Below are 20324 nucleotides of genomic sequence, written 5' to 3'. Positions count from 1 at the left end.
GCTCCAGTTACCTTGCGAAGCAAAGCCAAGCGATGGGATGAGGACATCAAACTGAAGGAACGCAAGGACCAACTGACAGCAGAGCTACGTGAACTGATGAAGTCGAGGAGGGAGTCCGCATTGAAACAAGTCAAGGTTCAAGGGTGTGAGAGACCCGACTCAAATACTCAACACTGAAATGGACAACCTCTGCAAAACCAAAATCCCAGTATGCCAAGCGGAGAGGTCCCGTCTGGCGAGTCTGCTGGCCAACCTGGAGACAGACATCCAGATGCAGCAGGAGTGTGGAGAGGAAGGATGCTGTGTTGAAGAGCACTATCGACACAGTCAACTAGATGGAGGACTTTGCTGGCTCTGGTCTTCGCCTTACACAACTTCGTCCTGCTATATATTATATAAAGTCACAATACCAACTTTGATGAGGTAGCACCACCCGAGGCCGACCCCACCCCGACTTCAAGACAACTTGATTGAACACACTGTGCTGTTTGCCACATGTTAACGACATGTCATGTTTCAGGCATTTATCTGGGCCGGAATTATATTTTCTTCTGCTGCTGCTGCTGCTGCTGCTACTACAATAAATTGTTTAATGGTTCGTTTTGCTGATCTACATACAATTGGCATTTTGTTTATGCATTTATCTGGCTCACAATTGTATTCATTTGAATACACTTTATTCAAGGTAGTCTAATTGTTGTGTTTGTAAGACTGTTCTATTGTAACACTACAGTAGCCAAAGTTCACACGTAATAAATGTTTAATACACTGTTCTATTTAATACTTCCTATGGTTCTTTAATTGTTTTTGTATTGCATTTGATATTCAATTCATTGTTTTGTATTGCAGCTTTGTACCTGCTCTTTGATGGTGGTATAGTGACTGCATTAAACCTTCGGTTTAAGTAATCAAAGCACTATCGACACAGACAGATGGAGGACACTGTTTGCTGACTTCTGTGCTGAGATTTGCATAGAAAACAGACAGTATGGTAGGAGCACCTCAAAGAGCAAGCAGAACTGGACCAGTGTGGCAGTTCACCGTGCCACCGACACATACAGGGTTAAAGTTTGAATTATTCTTTGTTGCAGAGTGATTTGTTTGACTTATATTATATATTGTGTGATTGTTGATTGACTGATTGTTGGCTCCAGAGTAGGGAGCATACCAACTGTGGGTTTGAGTACTTTAATTATCATTCGCATTTACTATGAAATCGTGCATTTCCCGTCAGTCGTTGGTCACCCCTACGCCTCGTGACATCATCAATATTAAGCCCATATATGGGAATGCCCATATATGGAGATCCCTGATGTCATCAATATTGGCCAGCAACTCTACATCTGACCTCAAACCCTTAGATCTCCATATATGGAGCTGACCTGTTCTGACATTCCATTCTGTGTTCCTCTTGCCGGCCGGCCTCTGACGGGAGGCTGCCACCCATGCTTGGTTGGCAGCAGCGTGGAAGCAGGAGTGGGAGTCAGCCGGGCCCTCCCGCATGCATCGCTACATCTGGGAACCAGGAGATGGCGCCATAGGAGGAGATGACCTACCTCGCCAGCAATGGACTACACTGAACCGCTTACGAACTGGGGTTGGGCGCTTCAATGTATCAATGCAGAAGTGGGGATTAGCGGACAGTGCAGCATGCCAGTGCGGTCACCCTGAGCAGACCGCCGACAATATCATCAACACCTGCATGCCCCTTATACACACCACCCTCGGAAGCCAGCCTCTTTGACCTGGGACCAGAGATGCGGGCGTGGCTCCACGACACCGAGTTGGACCTCTGACGTTACACGAAAGAAGAAGATTCCATATGTTGATCCTTCCCCTTCAATGTCTCCCTTTTGACTGATACCTGTCCTTTCAACTCTAGACGGGCCTGCCCCAAAGTTATTAGTGCAGCCGTGCCCGGCAGCCGGCGAAAACGAGTTCTCAACAGGCCCGAAAATTAAGGAGAAGACCTCCTAGGTCGAAACGTTGGATTCTTGTCAATAAATCGTGCATCGTGGCTACAAGTGTGCGGCCTTTTTCTCCTTTTTACCAGCCCTACCTGGGCCCTCATCAAACCCTGTACAGTGTACACTCAAGACACTGCCCCCGTTGCCACACTAGAGTTCTCATCAGGCCCGAAAATGAAGGCCCGGCCCTATCGGCCCTCATCAAACCCTGTACACTCAAGACACTGCCCCCACTGCCACCTTTAGATCTCCATATATGGAGCTGACCTGTTCTGACATTCCATATGTTGATCTCACCAGATCAAACCATGTACACTCAAGACACTGCCCCCACTGCCACCTTTAGATCTCCATATATGGAGCTGACCTGTTCTGACATTCCACATGTTGACCTCACCAGATCAAACCCTGTACACTCAAGACACGCTCCATATATAGCCAGTGCAGAATTAATTCCATATGTTGATCTGACCCCCCCATGCCAAAGTGCCAGCGCTCGCCCAGCAGTCTGCTGTCACCTAGGCAGATGCATGCCCGCTTCTCGCCCTCAGGCGTCTTACTGGTATTATTATGTGTTTTGATGAGTAATAGGTGACACTTTAAATGTGTATGTGAAATGTAATGTCTCTGGACATTGGGGAAATTAACTGGTTAGATTGTGGAATCAATCCAGGTTTGGTATGGTCCAGTGGGAGGGGCTTAGACCTGCCACTGGCAGGCAGTCAATGAAGGACTGTTGAGGTGGAAAGACTCAGGCCAAGAGCATCGCTTCGCTGGCTCTGGTCTTCGCTTTACACAACTTCGTCCTGCTATATATTATATTGTATATATATATACTGTATATTATATTATATTATATTATACTATATTGTATAAAGTCACAATACCAACTTTGATGAGGTAGCACCACCCGAGGCCGACCCCACCCCGACTTCAAGTCAACTTGATTGAACACACTGTGCTGTTTGCAACATGTCATGTTTCAGGCATTTATCTGGGCCGGAATTTTCAATTATAAGTATTATTACTACTACTACTTCAAGAAATTGTCTAATGGTTCGTTTTGCTGATCTACATGCAATTGGCATTTTGTTTATGCATTTATCTGGCTCACAATTGTATTAATTTGAATACACTTTATTCAAGGTAGTCTAATTGTTATGTTTGTAAGACTGTTCTATTGTAACACTACAGTAGCCAAAGTTCACACGTAATAAATGTTTAATACACTGTTCTATTTAATTCCTAAGGAGGGCAAAGATAAGGACCTATGTGGCTGTGTTTTGTTTTGTTTTGTTGAAAAGAAAAAAAACACTGTTCTATTTAATACTTCCTATGGTTCTTTAATTGTTTTTGTATTGCATTTGATATTCAATTCATTGTTTTGTATTGCAGCTTTGTACCTGCTCTTTGATGGTGACTGCATTAAACCTTCGGTTTAAGTAATCAAAGAAAAAGAAACAGTAGCAATCAGTAGTGCAAAACCAGGCATAATCAAATTTAGGCTTAAACAATTCAAACTATAAACAAACATTGGACATAAACAAATCAAATACTCAAAGGGGCATTCTGGTAAACGGAAAAAAAGAGCAAACTTACAGATAATGCATCACTAAAGGCACGTAGTGTAGCATTGCACTGTGCTCCCACAGCACTCTCCAGGAAGAGACAAAAGGCAAAGGTTTGTGTGTGCATCCTACCTATGCCTATATAGCCACAGGTGTGCCAGATTGGTAGCCCCACCCACTACCAAACGAGGCAATCTGTTCCCACTCCACCCCACTCTCAGCTAAAGAGTGGTGGGGTTTTCTACAGTAAGTAACTTTATTTATAAAGCACCTTTGTAAACAATGTTACAAAGTGCTGTACAGTGGACACAACACACAATATAAAGAGAAAACATGAGAAAGAGAAACATGTTAAATACATAAACATGTACACACAAGATAATCATGAGCCTTTTCCCCACACATTGGTGAGCCTCAGGGCTCTATTCTAGTGTTTTATCCATCTACTTTAAATATATGTGCTGAAAATCGATCTGCAAGCGTACAACACATGCCCTAAAATAAACCGATAAGCGTGTACATCTGCTATGCGAACGTTTTCCCAGTGCTTATGAACGATTTGTGCACCGGAAATAGAATCACTTTTCCACCGGGACACGCCCCCCTCATCTACACTGAATGGCAAAAGATTGAGCAGCATGGATGGAGCATTGGAGTTTGGAAGGGTTGGAAATCATTCAACAGTCCTGCGTATCACCTGTTTCTAAATGTCACATAATGCAAGAGGCAGCAGGACGGCATTATTGAAAACGAGCGCTTCCAAACTCTGACACAGAAAAATAATTTCTTGACGAAAAGTGGTTCATTGTTTGTCTACGGTCGATTTTTATGAAACAAACACTTTGCAGATAGAAAGCTTCAAGCTTTACGTGCACCTGCAATGTTGGTGAGTTTAACGTTGTTTAATACAAATAGGACTTTTCTGTTTGAATGTATGGGCTCTAGCCTCTATAGTTCAATTAGAAGAGCTGAGTTGGGTATGTCACTGCATACTGTCCAATCAGATGAGGGCAAAGAGCACAAACGCCTTGGGAAGAGTTCCGAATGGATGGCCAATCGGAGGGGAGAATGGAGAGTTATTGCACGATTTTAACGGGGGGGTTAAAGTAAACAAAAGGTAATACACATGCTGTTTATGTCGTGCAGGGAATCTTTCCCCCAAAGATCCACGTTTCCAGACAGACAGACAGACAGGGTCTAATAATAACAGCAGCAGTCAGTCCGTGGAGGCCAGCGTGGAGCCGTGTGCAACTATAGGCTACATATTTGGGATGTCTGACCTCTTCGGTGTCACGCCGTAAAAGAACTAGGGGGAGGGGGGTGTCCCTGCACTGCAAACAATCTATGACGTCATCAATATGATGTCAACAATGTGATGTACTGATGACCACATACAGAGTTCCACACGACTCTGTATTTGGGCCAGACTGATCGGTGGTGTGTGTGTGTGTGTGTGTGTGTGTGTGTGTGTGTGTGCGTGCGTGCGTGCGTGCGTGCGTGCGTGCGTGCGTGCGTGCGTGCGTGTTTTCACTTACATTACTGGCCAGGGTGTTTGCTTTCTTAGCAGACTGGTATCCTGGTGTGATCATGGCAGGAAAGCTGCCTTTCCCTTTGCTCTCCTCGTACTGCTCCGTGTACTTGACCTGTTATTGAAGTACAACATAATATCCACCCGTCATTCAAGCACAAATACATATTCAACTGAAAAAAGGCGTCACCTGAGATTCTGTGACAAGAAATATTTTATACTCGAGTACGCCTGCAGACGAGAACAGTTGTTGAAGTTATTTTTTGTACACACCGTTATACTATTATTTTCATCATAACGCCCAATTACTGAATGTAATCTCCAGATTTTCTTCAGAATATGTATGACAATTTATTATGACACTATGCATATTAGGACTAGGAGTCCAACTAGTACTAGTGGTTCTCAAATGTTTTGTTCGAAAGGACCCCCTTAACTCTGAGTGTACAAATGGAACCAAATTAACCCATAAGGGTCCATTTGCTTCCATTTGAACACTCTAAGAGTTACAGATCTGTTATGGTCATTCAGGGCTAGCTCTTTATATATTTCCGGTAATATTACTGTCCACTCATTTTGTATGTCCGTGGCAAAAAAAAATATTTTGGCAAAAAATGTCCACCCAAGCCAGCATGGCGATGAACCCTGCTCCAGTGCTCCACACGCATCCACGCCCTAATAATGTAACACAAGTGCAATAGGTACGATGTATCCGGGAAGCACGCGGTTCTCCATACTCACATCACTGAGGTTGTGCTGAGCCTGCGACACCCTCACCATCTCCTGGCTGCTGACCGTGCCCGAGTACCACGACTGCTGCTCCGAATACTGCGTCTGAGACTGGTACGCCTGTTAGAACGGGTCACACAAATCAGCGGAACCCCCTCACATTCACTGGACAGGTGCACAGTGCACACGTTTCTTACTCATTAAAGTAATCTGATTTGCTCTGAGGTTTACTTCACTCCCGAGGGAAAAAGTAAACAACAGAAGAGAGAAGGTAGGGATGTTAACAATTAATCAAAAATCGATTAATCGCCGTTAGGAAATTCTTCAATTAAACTGTTGATAATTAATTGAAAATTCTGTGGTTATATCATTGGGTGGTTTTCTGTGAATGTAATGCTGTCTGTGTGCGTCCGAGGAACGCACATGTGGGCCGGTTAAAAAAGTCCCCCCCACCTTGGTAGCCACAGAAACGTCTCTGCGTGATGTGACAGACTAGACAGTGCACTCTTCATTTCATTTTATTCCTCATAAAAGATGCCATTGCCTGGCCCTGTATCTCAAATGGTCAAATAAATATTTGATTAACTGGAGGAACCCCCCCCCCCTGTCCTTCTTCCCAATATATATATATTAAAAAAAAAAATGTGTATCAGCTAAATGTATGTGAGACATTGAGGGAAATTAAGATTCCCAGATTTAAAAAAAATCGATTGATAAGGTTATCAATTATCAATTAATGAATAAATTGATCATTTGCATCCCTAGTGAACACTTATGTTCAAGGTAGAGTTTCCCACTCACCCCTGAGTATCGTCTGTTTAAGGGCTGCTATTTTCACTATCTTAGTATCTTTGCATGACACCATTGTATAACATAATGCTTTTATCTTTAATAAAAGAAAGAAGCAAAAAAGAAGAAGAAATGTAAATAGTCAATCTGCTATTTATCTGTGGTACAGAGTAAAAAAAGAAAATTTGCCTCAACTCCTAGTAGTCTACATTCCAAGTGCTTGTCAGGGTGGGGGGTCCCCAGTTCAAATATGATTATTTTGGGGGGTCATGGCCTGAAAAGGTTGAGAACCACTGAGGGACCTCGAAGCCTGATGCTGCGTTCACACCAGCCATTCGCCGTTGAAGAGTTGCTCAACTTACACTCTAAATATGGAACAGAGCAGGAATTATGGAAAGAGAGAAGGGGAGTGGATTGTTTGATGCGCTGTTTAGGGCAGCTCAGTGAGCACGTCGCGCCTGTCATGCAGAGCCAGTTTCATGTCACTGGCTTCCAATGAAAATGACTGTGTGGAACGTAGCATTATAGGAGGAGCTGAGACCAGAGTGTGGCTAGATTGTGACTACGTGCTTAGAAAGGAGGGGAATTGACAACATGGACAGCCAGCACATGCATGTACAGAACCAGCAAGCGTTACATCGCAATGAAACACATACAGTACACAATACACATTATCACACACACATCGCACAATGCATGTGCAGCTTCAAAGAATTTCCTCCCAGATGATGCCCTGACACAAGTCTCAGAGGCTGTCTTTATATAGCCTAGCCCTATAGTGCTTCTCAACATATTTTCAACAATCCTCAAGGATCACCCCAACTCCCCACGATTCATAAATAATACAATATTATTAATAATCATTATTATTTGTATATCTAACATTAACGATGTTAAAGTCAGACTCATACTTACTGTAGTTGGGCGACTAAGCCGATCTACAAGCTCACAGTGCATCGCACTGTGATGCATTGTGAGCTTGTAGATCTGCTATTGTTGGCGCGCGACAAACATCAAGCCCTTACTACATTACCATCTCCTGTAATTAATTATATGCCACGGAAAACTAGTGGTCTGTGGACCGCCGGCTAGAGAACAGTATTTAAGTCTAATGGCTTTCTTTGCCTACGTGCGAGGCTCAGTGGGGCTAGCTCACCTGGCTAGCCATTAGCTTGGCTAGGCGAGCCTTCTCCAGCTCCATGGACCTCATGTCAACGTGGAAGGTAGACATGAAGCGCTCGCCATCTTCACGATACTTCAGCTACACAGGTGCACATATAGATGACAACAAGACATAAACAACAAGCCATGACAACAAGCCAGCGCAGTGAGCGCACATACAGTAGCGCTCGTATACAGCTGCACAGGTAGGCCTACAGTATAATACACAAATGCATACATGCACACCTGCACATATAGAAACATAAACACATGAATAAAAGAAAAGAAAAACATCCATTTTGATTTGAGGTACATGGATGTGTGTTGACATTGACCAAAGCCAACTCTGCTGTAGGCCTATATCTTGATTTTGTCCACAGTCAATCAATACAGTATAACAGCACATGGTAAAATAAAATGCATAGATCAAATCCACAGCTCAAATACCAAACAGCACTGTAATTATTGCAATGGAGGAGTTGGACCTACCCAGAAATAAACTAAAATTTGTGGTGCTGAACCCCCCAAAAAAACAAAAAAAAACTCAAGACTTACATGCACAGAGGTAATGTTTGAGCCCGAATTAAAAGCAAAGAAAAATAATAAAAAATGCCTCAATTTCACCAGTTTATTTTGGGAAGATTTGTGAAATGTAGGTACTGCAATTTTTCTGTACTTATTTATAGTCCAGTGTTTGACTGATGCGTTAATCAACCAATCCTTGGATGTTGAGTCTTTTCAAGCACGATAGTTCTATCTCTATGAACCAGACAATCTGAACAGATACGCCTGAAATTAGAGGCTAACATTTTGAGCACAGATATTAATATCTTTGCATAGCTGAGAGATTTCCCCATCCAGTCAACCTGCAACGAGCAGTGGGAGAGTGGAGCGGGAGCCATGATACAGAACTGAACCACAAGATCTAAATGTGTTCAAACCTAATATTAGTAGTATGACAATGGCATTAAAAGAGATGGCAGACTATTGTGTGGTGAGAGGTAACAGCTACTTGGTCCATGGTGACCTTTTTATACGTTTATTTGACAGGGACAATACAAAAATCTACTTATGTCAAGTTATAAAAACATGAAACTGTTGCATTGTGGGGTTATAGCCGAGGAGGCTGATTAAGTGAACCCAGTCCTTGGTTAGGCCTTAATAAAAATATCTACCTAGGAAAAAACAATCAATCAATTTACAAAAAGGACATGCAAGCGCTAATCTAATCAAGTACAAAAGCAATAACATTCCCAAATTACAGTCATGAAAGCAGTTGCATCAAGTGTTCGCACCTGAGCCGACATCAACCTTTATTGAAACTTTTCATTAAATATTTTGAGATAAGTTTGTTTTTTATTTCAGTTGTGCAGGGCTGCAGGGCTTAATTTATTTATTTTTTATAAACTAATCAATTTTCAAAAATAGCAAAGAAAAAGTGTTCTATTGCAACTTTTGCAACTATTGAGTATTGTCTCACCAGAGATGTTGCTCCCGTCTCCCCTACACTGAAAAGTAAATGTTTTACATTTGAGCTTGTAGATTGCCTATTTTCACAATTTGTCGTACAATTAAAGGAGCATTCAGTGATTTGGGTGATTTGGAAAAAAACCCGGTCCACCCGGTAACAAGATGTGCACATGCACACGCTCTACAGTGGGGGAAGTACAACAGACCAACAGCACGTGCACCAATGCCCGCCCCACTCGATCATGATTGGAAGAAGGCCCCTCTCATCCTGATTGGATGAAGGCTTTGCCACCCAAAGCCCAAACCGAAACTAGGGTTTTTTGACCCCAGGGGCTCACTGGGGACAGGTAGGAACTCCTTATATGGTCAGCACACTTTATAGTAGGGAGGATTATCCAAAAAATAAGAAAAAATAAGTGATATTTGAATTAAGTGAAATCACTGAATATACCTTTAAGTATAGAGCTTAAGTGGTTTTGTGAAACATGGTCTTGCTGCAGGACCCAGTGGAAGTGCAACCTTAGTAGCTGGTTAGTAGTAGATCCTCTTTTTATGGGTGATCTATATTAGATACACATGCTTCAAACACTGTAGCAGCCAGGCTGGCAAGGAGGTAGAGTCCCACACCATGCCTAACTATGTTCAGTGTCATTTTACACCGCTTCCCCAGTCCTTTTGACTGTATATTCTGTCTAGTAAAGCAGTTCATTGCAAACACTACAGTATACAACACCAGGAGAAAATAAGACTCAAACGTATGTGCCCATGTTTTGTTGTGAAATGGCTCTGTGTTTGTGTGTTTGTTCTGTTACAGGGATATACCCCATCTCTCCACCTCTTTGGTAAACTGTAAATGCATTTTCAGGTCGGGGTACCAATTTCATCCAATCAGGAGAGAGAACTCATACAGGATAAATAAAACGAGTGAAACCGGATGTGATTAAACAAATAAATGAGCAGACAATTGGAACACTGTTATACAAGCTTTTAAATGATCTCTTTGGCATTCTCTCTCTTGCTTGGATTTGAATTTGTACATTTGTAATCCACCAGAAAATGTATTTTCTGTTTACTAAAGAGCTATGATTACTATCAGTAGCGCTTTAAAAAGATCAGTGGCTAATGTCATAAATTAATACATTATAATTGCCCTTAAATATTGTATTTATTTTATAAATAATTCATATTTTACTCAAGGGGGACAACGCCATTTGCTAGTTGACGATGTAATTTGTGCATGTGTGGTCCATCCCTATGGAATGTATGGAATGCATGTGCAAATAAAACATATTCAAATCTTGAAGCTCATATTATCCTTGGCCAGAATTATTAAGTTGTTTTTTTAGGTATATGCATTTCATATGGCTGGACCACGCATGGACAAATGACATCATCCATTGCAACTTTGCCCCCCTTGTTAAAGAGGGCAATTATTATTGTTATAGAGGGCTAATTGTTTTAGCAAAAGGGGATCCTTTTGTTAAAACAATTGTTTTAAACGTTAAAAGTATATCACATAGCACTGGTGTCACAAGGCAAACATACCCAAAGCTCAACATGTAGATCTGCTATTTGTTAGAAGGTTTCTTTTTAAACGTTTTGCCTGTAATGACATGCCCAAAATTGGGACGCCAGTGGTTAAGCGGTTCAGAAGCTTGTAGAACAGTATGCTTAGCTAGCATGATGTATGTATGTACTCTATGTAGAACAGTATGCTCAGCTAGCATGATGTATGTATGTACTCTATGTAGAACAGTATGCTCAGCTAGCATGATGTATGTATGTACTCTATGTAGAACAGTATGCTCAGCTAGCATGATGTGATTGAATCCTGCTTTCCTGGCATGTCAGACCTTCACTGGCTGTTCCTAGATGGCATTTCACTGTCAAGCAGGAACCACTTATCTCCATATTTGTGTTTTTTTGGTAAATTAATGACCTACTTGATTAGGGCATTCATTCATCGACGCGGCACGAAGCCACACCTTTTTGAGCTTGCCGATCTGCTGCTTTTGCTGTTTTTGAATTTGAATCCTGAAAAGTAACCGTTTTGGACACAGCGTTGGGCTCAAAGCTGGGTCATCTAATCCTGAAGTTCTCTAACTGCTTAGAAGCTTGATGTGCTTTTCTAATTCAGTTGTTCTCAAACTTTTTCATGTCAAGGAACTCCAAATTAATACAGTATGTACTGTAGGCTATTTGGCTGCAGATCCGCATCTAAAAATATATTGTGCTCGGGAACACCCATACTAGAATTGTAACCGACACTAATAATAATGACAGAATTATGAGTATCCAGTTACAATGCATCCGTCCCTCTGGGTTATGGGATCTAAACAGCCCTCCTGGGACACGGATGGCTGCGTGTTTTAAGTGACATCGATCCTACAGCCAATAGGATCGATGTCACTTAAAAACACGCAGCCATCCATTCGAGGTATGGGAACAATGTCACTTATAAACACAGCTCTTTGCAGGCTGCTTTTACTGTGGTGATAAGTGGCAAAATGCTCCAAAACAGTAGAACACAAGGAACTCGATGAAAGGGCATTATTGGTGAGCCTCACCGATACAGAGTCTACTAGCCTGGTATCTCTTAGCCTGGCGCAGCCACACTAAACCTCAACACTCTGTATCATTTCGGGTTTTCTGCTCATATGGCACCCCTGACCACGTGGCTGGACTCAGAAACACACACAGTCACACACACACACACACACACACACACACACACACACACACACACACACACACACACACACACACACACACACACACACACACACACACACACACACACACACACACACACACACACACACACACACACACACACACACACACACACACGCACACACAGTACACATGCACGCACATACGCACACATGCAGACTCAGACAGAGAGACAGACAGACAGGCAGGCAGACCGAAAGGAACAGGTGGGAGGGCAGGGGAGAGGAAGGGTTATAATTTTAACCCACAGGAGCATAAAGAGGGCTATAGCGAGGAGGAGGAGGAGGAGGGGGGGGTGTCACTCTTCTGTCAGGCACTGAAATAAACTACCGGTAAGACCCTCTCCATTCCAAAACCCTGCAGTCACCATTGGAGCTGCCTGTACCTCTCACTCTCTCTCTCTCACTCTCTCTCTGTCTCACTCTGTGTGTGTGTGTGTGTGTGTGTGTGTGTGTGTGTGTGTGTGTGTGTGTGTGTGTGTGTGTGTGTGTGTGTGTGTGTGTGTGTGTGTTTGTCTCTCTCATCAAGACAGGACTGTAGTTTCATGTGATTTTCATGAGCAGAAAAGTAATGGAAATGTCCACTGCGGTGTGTAGTGTGTGTGCGTGCGTGCGTGCAAAAATAGCCTATCTACATGCTCACAATATCGATATTATATCGATATTGTTATGAGACTACATATTGTCTGGAATATTTAAATATTGTGACATAAGTGTTGTCTTTTTTTAAAAGGTTTCAATTATTTTTGCATAATCGACATAATCACCAAAAATTGAAATAGCAGATCTACAAGCTTACAACGCGTTTGTGACGAGTTGTAAGCTTGTAGATCAGCTATTTCCGCTATTTTCTTTTAAGATATAATACAATTATTACATATGTCAGTCATTTCTTTGTATATTTAAGTTACTTGGCATATCTGCCCTGTGCAAGTTTTGATTACGAAGCCTTAAAAGTAATCTTGAAATGTATTTTGATTCATATCAACGTTCCAATGTTCACTGCCAAAACCATAATTACATCTTTAATCGCAATAATTTGTGTGACAATTAATTGTCAACTTAAATTTGTAATCGTGACAGCCCTAGTCATCCCTGACTCACACCGTGCTTCCATCACTGACACTGAGTGGACAGTGACATGAGCCACAGACAATGTCCTTGACTCGCGTGACTCAATGCTCTTCTGTCATGCTGTCAGTGAGGTGGTGGTGTTGTTTTTTAACATGTGACATCATGTGTAGAGGTATCCCATAGAATTCAACACGCTACCATGGCTAGGCGAGGGTCGGGTGTCCTGACTCGTAAATTCCAGCAAAATAAATAACAGAACTTGTGGCGGCAGATTTATATTCAAACAAAAGATTATGTATAATAACAATGAAACTTTTCCCATTGTCAACATCAACGTAAAGTCAGCTTCAACAAGTTCCATCACTTGCGAACTGTTGTCTTACCTCACTGCTGGCCTTGCTCTGTTTCTTTGCGTTGATGTTAACAGGCGTCTCATACACACTTGTGAAGGTGTTGTTCCTTGGGTTGTGCCTGTAGGGGTTTTAAAGCCAGCTGTCAGGATATGAGAATAATATATACCTATACAGTGCATTTTAAATGATGATCGTTTTGGTTTCGGTCATCACGGATTTCTGAGGTCATAAAGCCATAAAGTGTAGGCTACAGTATGAAATGCTGGGTAAGAATCTATACAGAATGGATATCGGAGGCTTTTGGAATGTGCACAGTACTTATCCATTTGTAACTCTGAATGTGTACAAATATAACTCCCAGAGTTAAAGGTGATTTTAGTTATATCGAGATATATTCTGATTATTCAGTTACAGGGTTATACCTGACATCTCTTATAGCTCTTTGGTAAACAGAAACATTTTAGTTTGGACACCAATTTCATCTAATAAGTAATGAGAGACCCTTTTTAAAGTGTTCCAGTTCCAATTTTGTACTGTATGCTCTTTTTTGTTTTTGTTTGTTTCACCGTGTCCTATTTCAGAGACGGGGAGACCCCTGTTGCTGGGGGGAAAGAATACTCACACAGAACAGTACGGTCTCTTCTTGTGGCTGACAAAGTTGTTTGCGGTCAGCACCATCTTACAGACATCGCAATGAAAACATGCTTTGTGCCAGTTCTGAAAGAAGCAAATAATAATAATAATAATAATAACAAGACGTATAAATGGGACAGATATGACATCTGTTCAGATGTAAGCTCTCTAATTCAGGAGATATGACTCTAATCTAGTTCACCATGAGAAGATGCATTCAAGAGACTGGAGTATGAAGAGACTGGAGTATGAAGAGACTGGAGTATGGAACAGAGATAAATGTGTATGTTTTGTTTGTTTTGTCAAACATGCTGTCAGATAGTCCTGGAGGCAAGCTGGCACTCTGGGGTTCTGTCTGAAATAAGGTGTCAATCGCGGTATATAATGGCAAATATAATGGCTTTCTTTGACTGACAATTGAACTGTACTGCTTATCATCTGCCTCAACATTTGTAGTCAATCCCCGTGGCTATACTTTCCTCATGTCACATCTATGTACCGATGCAGCGTAATAAAATGTTTATGAACATAAATTGTATTCACTGACACTGGCGCATCATGCTAAAAACGGCTGCTTTAATACAACCACCTAGCGTTTAGTCACCACCTAGTATTTGGTATAGCAGTCATGCCTGCCTGAGACAGTCATGTGGTTATGTAATGGAGGCCTTTGAATAGCTCCACTGTCATCATATTAGCATCAGACGTTTGATATTTTTTATGTTGTTCTTTAATATACTGTATATGGAGTTTACTTTTCAAAAGCAGAGGCACGGATTTACACCCCATCCCCCCCTAGGAAATCCAAACCTGTCTTCATTACATTTTGGAGTGAAACCAGTCAGCACTGTAGTCAGCTCAAACTTGTGTCTTACCTAAAGGCCTGTCACAATTATTACATAATTGTCTAATTGCAATTATTATAGATAATCGCGATTATTTTTGCATAATTGTTGAAATAGTTGAAAAATGCTCATACATTTTCATCATTTTCCAAAAATAGCACAAATAGCAGATCTACAAGCTTACAACACGTCATGAAGTTGCGTGTTGTAAGCTTGTAGATCGGAAATGTCAGCTGTTTTACCCTTAATTTGTCATATCTGCCCTGTGCAATTTCTGATTACGAAGCCTAAAAACCAAACAGAATTTTAAATTGTATTCATATGTTCCAATGCCAATTAAACACGATCACATTTTTTGTGTGACAATTCATCGTCAACATAAATTCATAATGGTGACAGCTCTAGTCTTACCAGGTCGATGCAGTTGATTTTCTCAGCTGGGTAGACCACGAACCCACAGCGTGCACAGGACTGCATGCTGACTCTGGTTCCCAAGCAGCCCTTTTGGGGGGGAAAAGGTAATCAAAGCAGGGAAAGTTGAACGGAAGCTGGCTGAAAAGTTGCTCCCGAAAGTTCAACAAGGCTGACAGGCAGCAGGTTAGGGCAGACGAGGTGGCAGCGAGTGACTGACTCCCAGACCGTATGAACTGTGTGTCTCTCCGTGTCCTGGTGATAAACTGAACTCTGCTCTGTGACTGGAACCTGTTTCATACTTGACACCGGGGTCTCTGGTGCCGACACCCCCCCCCCCCCCCCCTCCTTTTTCGCGTGTCACATCAGATGACTCACTGGCTGAGAGAGAGAGATAGAAAGAGAGAGAGAGAGAGAGAGATGAGATGTCAGGGCATGTGTGTAATCATCCAGAGATGTGGAGCTAGCTTAAGTTTGGGTACTTTAGTCAGTCTGGTCTCGGACTCTTAAAATAGAGGAATGAGCAGAGAGTGTTGTAAACATGGCAGTGCACACTGTAATAACCTTTTTGTAACATTGAAAGTTAATTCTTTTTTGAATGGAAAAAACACAGTCCCCTCACTCATTAGAAGGACATCAGTCGAAGGAAGCATGAGGTCAGTCCGTTGCTCTCCCCAGGTCGGCAGAGGGAGCATAGAGCCCAGGATTACATTAGATAATTGACACTGGGTGAAAAAAATGGGGTACAAAAATAAATCAGTCACCAGAACCAGGGACATGTGTTTTTTCCTAAGATGGTTAAAATAGAGTTTGAAGTTCAATGGGTTTGTATGATCTAATGAATAACAAATATTGAATCAAGCAACTTAAGACATACCTGTATAAGGCTTACATGGTTAAAGTTGGGTCGTAGTGCTTGGGAGATATTTCCATTTGGCTAAACAGGCGTAGTAGTGTAGGCCACCACCAACCTAGGACATGGAAAGAAGCTGTCAGTCAAGACACACAAGACACAAAGTACTGTAAGTTAATATCGAAAGTTCAATATTAGTACCTATGCATTGTCTGAAGGAAGCCGAACAAAAATACTCTTTATCTTATGTCCATATGCACACGATCAGTAACAGTAAAGTACCATTGAACCTTGAATATTTAATAGGGAGGCCCGACTCAACTGTAAACAAACGTGACAACTTTCTTCTATTTGCATTTATAGGGAATCAACACATGAATTAAAGCAGCACTTTGTAGTTTGGGGTATCAGTCATATCTATGGTATCCATGGCCACTTTGGATGCAAATAAAATGGCAGCCAATGTCTTTGACCTCATTACCTAAGAGTGTCTGCAAGAATCCCTGAGTCTACGCACTCACGCACGCACCTGTTCTCTGCACCTTGTGCTGCTGACTACCAGCACTATAAAACCTCTTCAACAGTTAGATAATGATATGAGCTATATGGTTTACAGAGCCATAGAGTAAGACACAGAGTTACGCAAACTCCGTTCACTTCATGGGGCCAGTCCAATGGCGGCTCTTAATTCTACATAGACTTCTATTGAATGGGGACAACGAATGGGGACAACCGGAAGTTTACGGAATGCATTGGGGTCTATGGGCTCGTGCGAGTACATGAACCACGTGACCGGGCAGGGCTGTTTTCTGCCCCCTCAATATCGCAACTCTTCTATCAGATGGCTCTGATGGTTTAAGCTTGATCTAAACGTAGCCTACATCAGGCCTTATAGTGTATTTGACCTGCCAATATGCCATGTGTAGGCTACAACAACCAGACGGTGCATGGGCCATTGGGCCTATAGGCCCCTAAGGGCAACCAGAAATGACAGCAAAACTAAATATTTAACCTTCTGTGAGCAGATCAATTCTTGGGACTATATTCTTCGACCCTGGGCATGGGCAAAGATAAATCCCATGGGGCCCTTCTGAAGCGACTTGAAGGACCCCTTATTGCTCTGGGGCCCCAGTTACGTCGACCCTACTTTGTTGTTCACATAACGTCTGTCTGACATGTGAGTGGGTCCTTTTTTTGTAACTTCAGGCTGAACTTCAGGGCCAGGCTCTGGAAGCAGGGAGGCCACTTTATGGTTACATTCTGTCTGGATTTGTATATAAAATATTATGGATATCAGGAACTCTATCCCTATTCTGGGGTGAAATAAAAGTATGGCATTGCAAGGCATCTATTAATGTCAGCGCTGCAAAATTGGCTTGTAGTGCAACACTGCCACCCTCTGGTCTTAACACTACAGTTTTCATGACTCAAACATGCACTTTTAGTTTTATCACGGTTAATGTTTGCAGTGTAGTGTAGTCAGTGTAGCCTCATCTCATACTAGGCATAGCCTATCAGTTGTATGTGTGTCCAGAGAATGAAGGGTCTATCTTCAGGTTTACAATCCAATGGGAAGTTTCCAAATCTAAATAATCAATTATCTCTCTCTCTCCCTCAACAGTGAACAAGTCAGTCAGTCAAATAAACAGGTCATACATTTAGAAGTGTTTTCCTGGCAAATAAGTATTTGATTAAAATGTAGGGTATCCTGTTTTTGTATTTCTATTAAAACAAAAACAAAGCAATATAATGATTACATTATCATATCGATTGCAGAGTGTTTGTTCAGTAACCAGTTTAAGTTCCCTGCCTTACCATTTATTACACAGAAAATACATTTCAGGTGGGTTACCAATTTCAGCCAATTAATAGGATAATTGATCAGCTTCAATTGTATAGTGTACTGTGTAACGTTCCAATGAATTAAGTTCATTTCTTTGTCATCGTCATCACTTCCTATTTCTCTTTCCCAGTTACCGAACAAGCACTTTAAAGTGTTTAGCATTTAACACTTAAACACAATTTAGAGTAGAAAAATCACTTTACCTAAAGTGTGGAAATTCCAGTTGAAGTCGAGTAAGCTTGGGACCGAGGCTAAGTTGAAGTTGGATGCCACTTTAGTTGACATCATCTAACTAATCAGTGTAATATGATTCAGTCTGTGCTGCCTGCCGATGCATTAATTCTATTTTTTCACCGCGAATTTACGCGAAACGTTTTGAAAAATCAGACCAGTCTGAAGCGAGTGGTGCAACAGCACCCCCCCCATCGGGACACAGGGACATAGTCATACCCAGAGCCTTAGAAAAGACATACCCAAGAGTCACACAGGTTGGGACATAGGGACAAAGCTGTTCCTTCACTCAAAAGTCGCTGGTCAATGGTCCCGCGGCCGCAGGTCACTGCAAGACGTAGGTCTGCCGCCTATGTCAACCATAGATGTCAACTTGTGTCGTGTGCGTGCGCGCGCGCGTGTGACGTAAAGCTTTCGCCAAACCGGTTGTGGACTTCCATAGACGCGGAGGAGAGAACACGCCCACAGAGTATCGTTGAGGAATCTTACATCTGATAGTTTAACATTTATTGTGATAAGGTTTTCATGGACAGTAATGTAAGCAGTTGTTTCTGCTGACCCACTAAACTGACCTGTCATTTCATCCTATAGTTTATTTAAACTTCATAGTTGTGTTGGTTTTTTACAGTAATCTATTCACCAGATGATATCGTTTGTAGTCAGACAATGTAATCAAAATGCTACCTCCAGTTTGTTTTAATTGTCTACCACTATTTGTCCACATTAACCACTTAAACCATACAGTATACTTGGTTGATTCAAATCCACTAACCAAACCAACATCTATCTAGACTAGAGAGTATGCCCATAGAGTGGCAAATCGAGTGGCAAAATTAGTTTAATGTTGTTTAAAGCAATCAGATAGGACTTTTCTGTTTGGATGTATGCAGGGCTTTCAAGGCCAGAAAGTATAGTGCGCTAACTTTTACATTCATTGTATTTTATCTACATATTCATCAGCACACACACTTTATATATAATATCTATATCATTTAATATATTCTGTTAGTTTTTACTTAAATATTTTATCCTAATATATAATAATAATATATATTAATAGGATAAAATATTTTAAATTTTATATTTATGTTCTTTATTGTCAATTCATACTCTCCCCTTGTCTAAAACCAAGAGCATACAGGATACGGGTCCATTTGGTTACAGTTGTACACTCTTGGATTTTAAAGTAAACTGTAACTTGAATACAAGCAAGTAGTCGATCATGTCGGGCAAACATCTCTCGTTTGGGTCTCGACCTGAAAAGTTTGGGAGCCACTGCTCAAACTAAAGGAAGAGTCAAGCCTGTGTGCTCGTCTACCTTTATCACCTCCAGGCCAACAGCCGTTTAACCCTCTAGCACCGAGGTCTGACGTCAATATCGGTAGAGGGTCCACAGGTACTTTTTATTTGCATTGTAATCCCCATAGGGGGATTTTAGATCGCCTCATATAAGAACTGTGTTTGAAAAATCATCCCAGCCGTTTCACTCATGGATATGAAGAATCAACTGACTGAGAGAAAACGCTAATGTTACGGCTGCTGAATTAATTACATTTTCGCTATAGAAACAGACTGTATGAAATATGACTGACTGTCGTAAACGATAGAGACACCTCCCTGACAATATCGCAGAGACAGTTTGTTTATTTTTGGACCACAGCTCTTATATGAGACGATTTTAAGATAACCCCGTTATGCTCCATAGAGAAAAACTTCTATGAACCAGGGGATGGTGACGTCAGGACTTCGGCGCTCTATAGGGTCATTTTGACCCGTTTTTCCATTTTTAAAATCAAGGGAAAGGTATGTTAAAATATTGTTTTAGGATATGGAAATGGTTAGATGTGTTTTCTAGTTTCTAGTACATAATGTGCTTGTCATTACTAACAATTCAATCAATGTTTTATTTATTTATTTATTTATTTCACTCAAGCACCGCTCGACCGATTAGAATTTGGTCAGATGGGATAGCCCCTTGAGATGCAGCATATAATTTTAGAGGGGGTCCTATGTACAGGTAAAACAGTGCAGTACAGTGCAACTATACACAATACACTGACTACGCAATACACAATACACACATGTACAGATACAGTTAGCTTGCTCATCCTCTCCCACCCACAGCCCCAGCCCTCAA

The 20324-nt window shown here is 41.6% G+C and overlaps 1 protein-coding gene across 1 annotated transcript in view; it reads right to left on the bottom strand.

Annotated features, from left to right (window-relative positions):
- Positions 1-15523, bottom strand: part of nrap (nebulin-related anchoring protein) — a 58140-nt gene extending 42617 nt beyond the window's left edge. The window contains exons 1-6 of the mRNA XM_079492971.1: positions 15261-15523; positions 13994-14088; positions 13402-13489; positions 7738-7842; positions 5805-5912; positions 5071-5178 (exon numbers count right to left, since the gene is read on the bottom strand). Of these exons, the coding sequence (XP_079349097.1) occupies positions 5071-5178; positions 5805-5912; positions 7738-7842; positions 13402-13489; positions 13994-14088; positions 15261-15326 (570 nt within the window). The 5' untranslated portion in view covers positions 15327-15523. The remainder of the gene's footprint in view (positions 1-5070; positions 5179-5804; positions 5913-7737; positions 7843-13401; positions 13490-13993; positions 14089-15260) is intronic.
- Between the last annotated feature and the right edge of the window lie 4801 nt (positions 15524-20324).

The sequence above is a fragment of the Electrona antarctica genome, assembly GCF_951216825.1.
Source record: "Electrona antarctica genome assembly, chromosome: 22".
Taxonomy (NCBI): domain Eukaryota; kingdom Metazoa; phylum Chordata; class Actinopteri; order Myctophiformes; family Myctophidae; genus Electrona; species Electrona antarctica.
The sequence above is the reverse complement of the archived record's forward strand: the minus strand, read 5'-3'. Positions and strand labels throughout refer to the sequence as shown.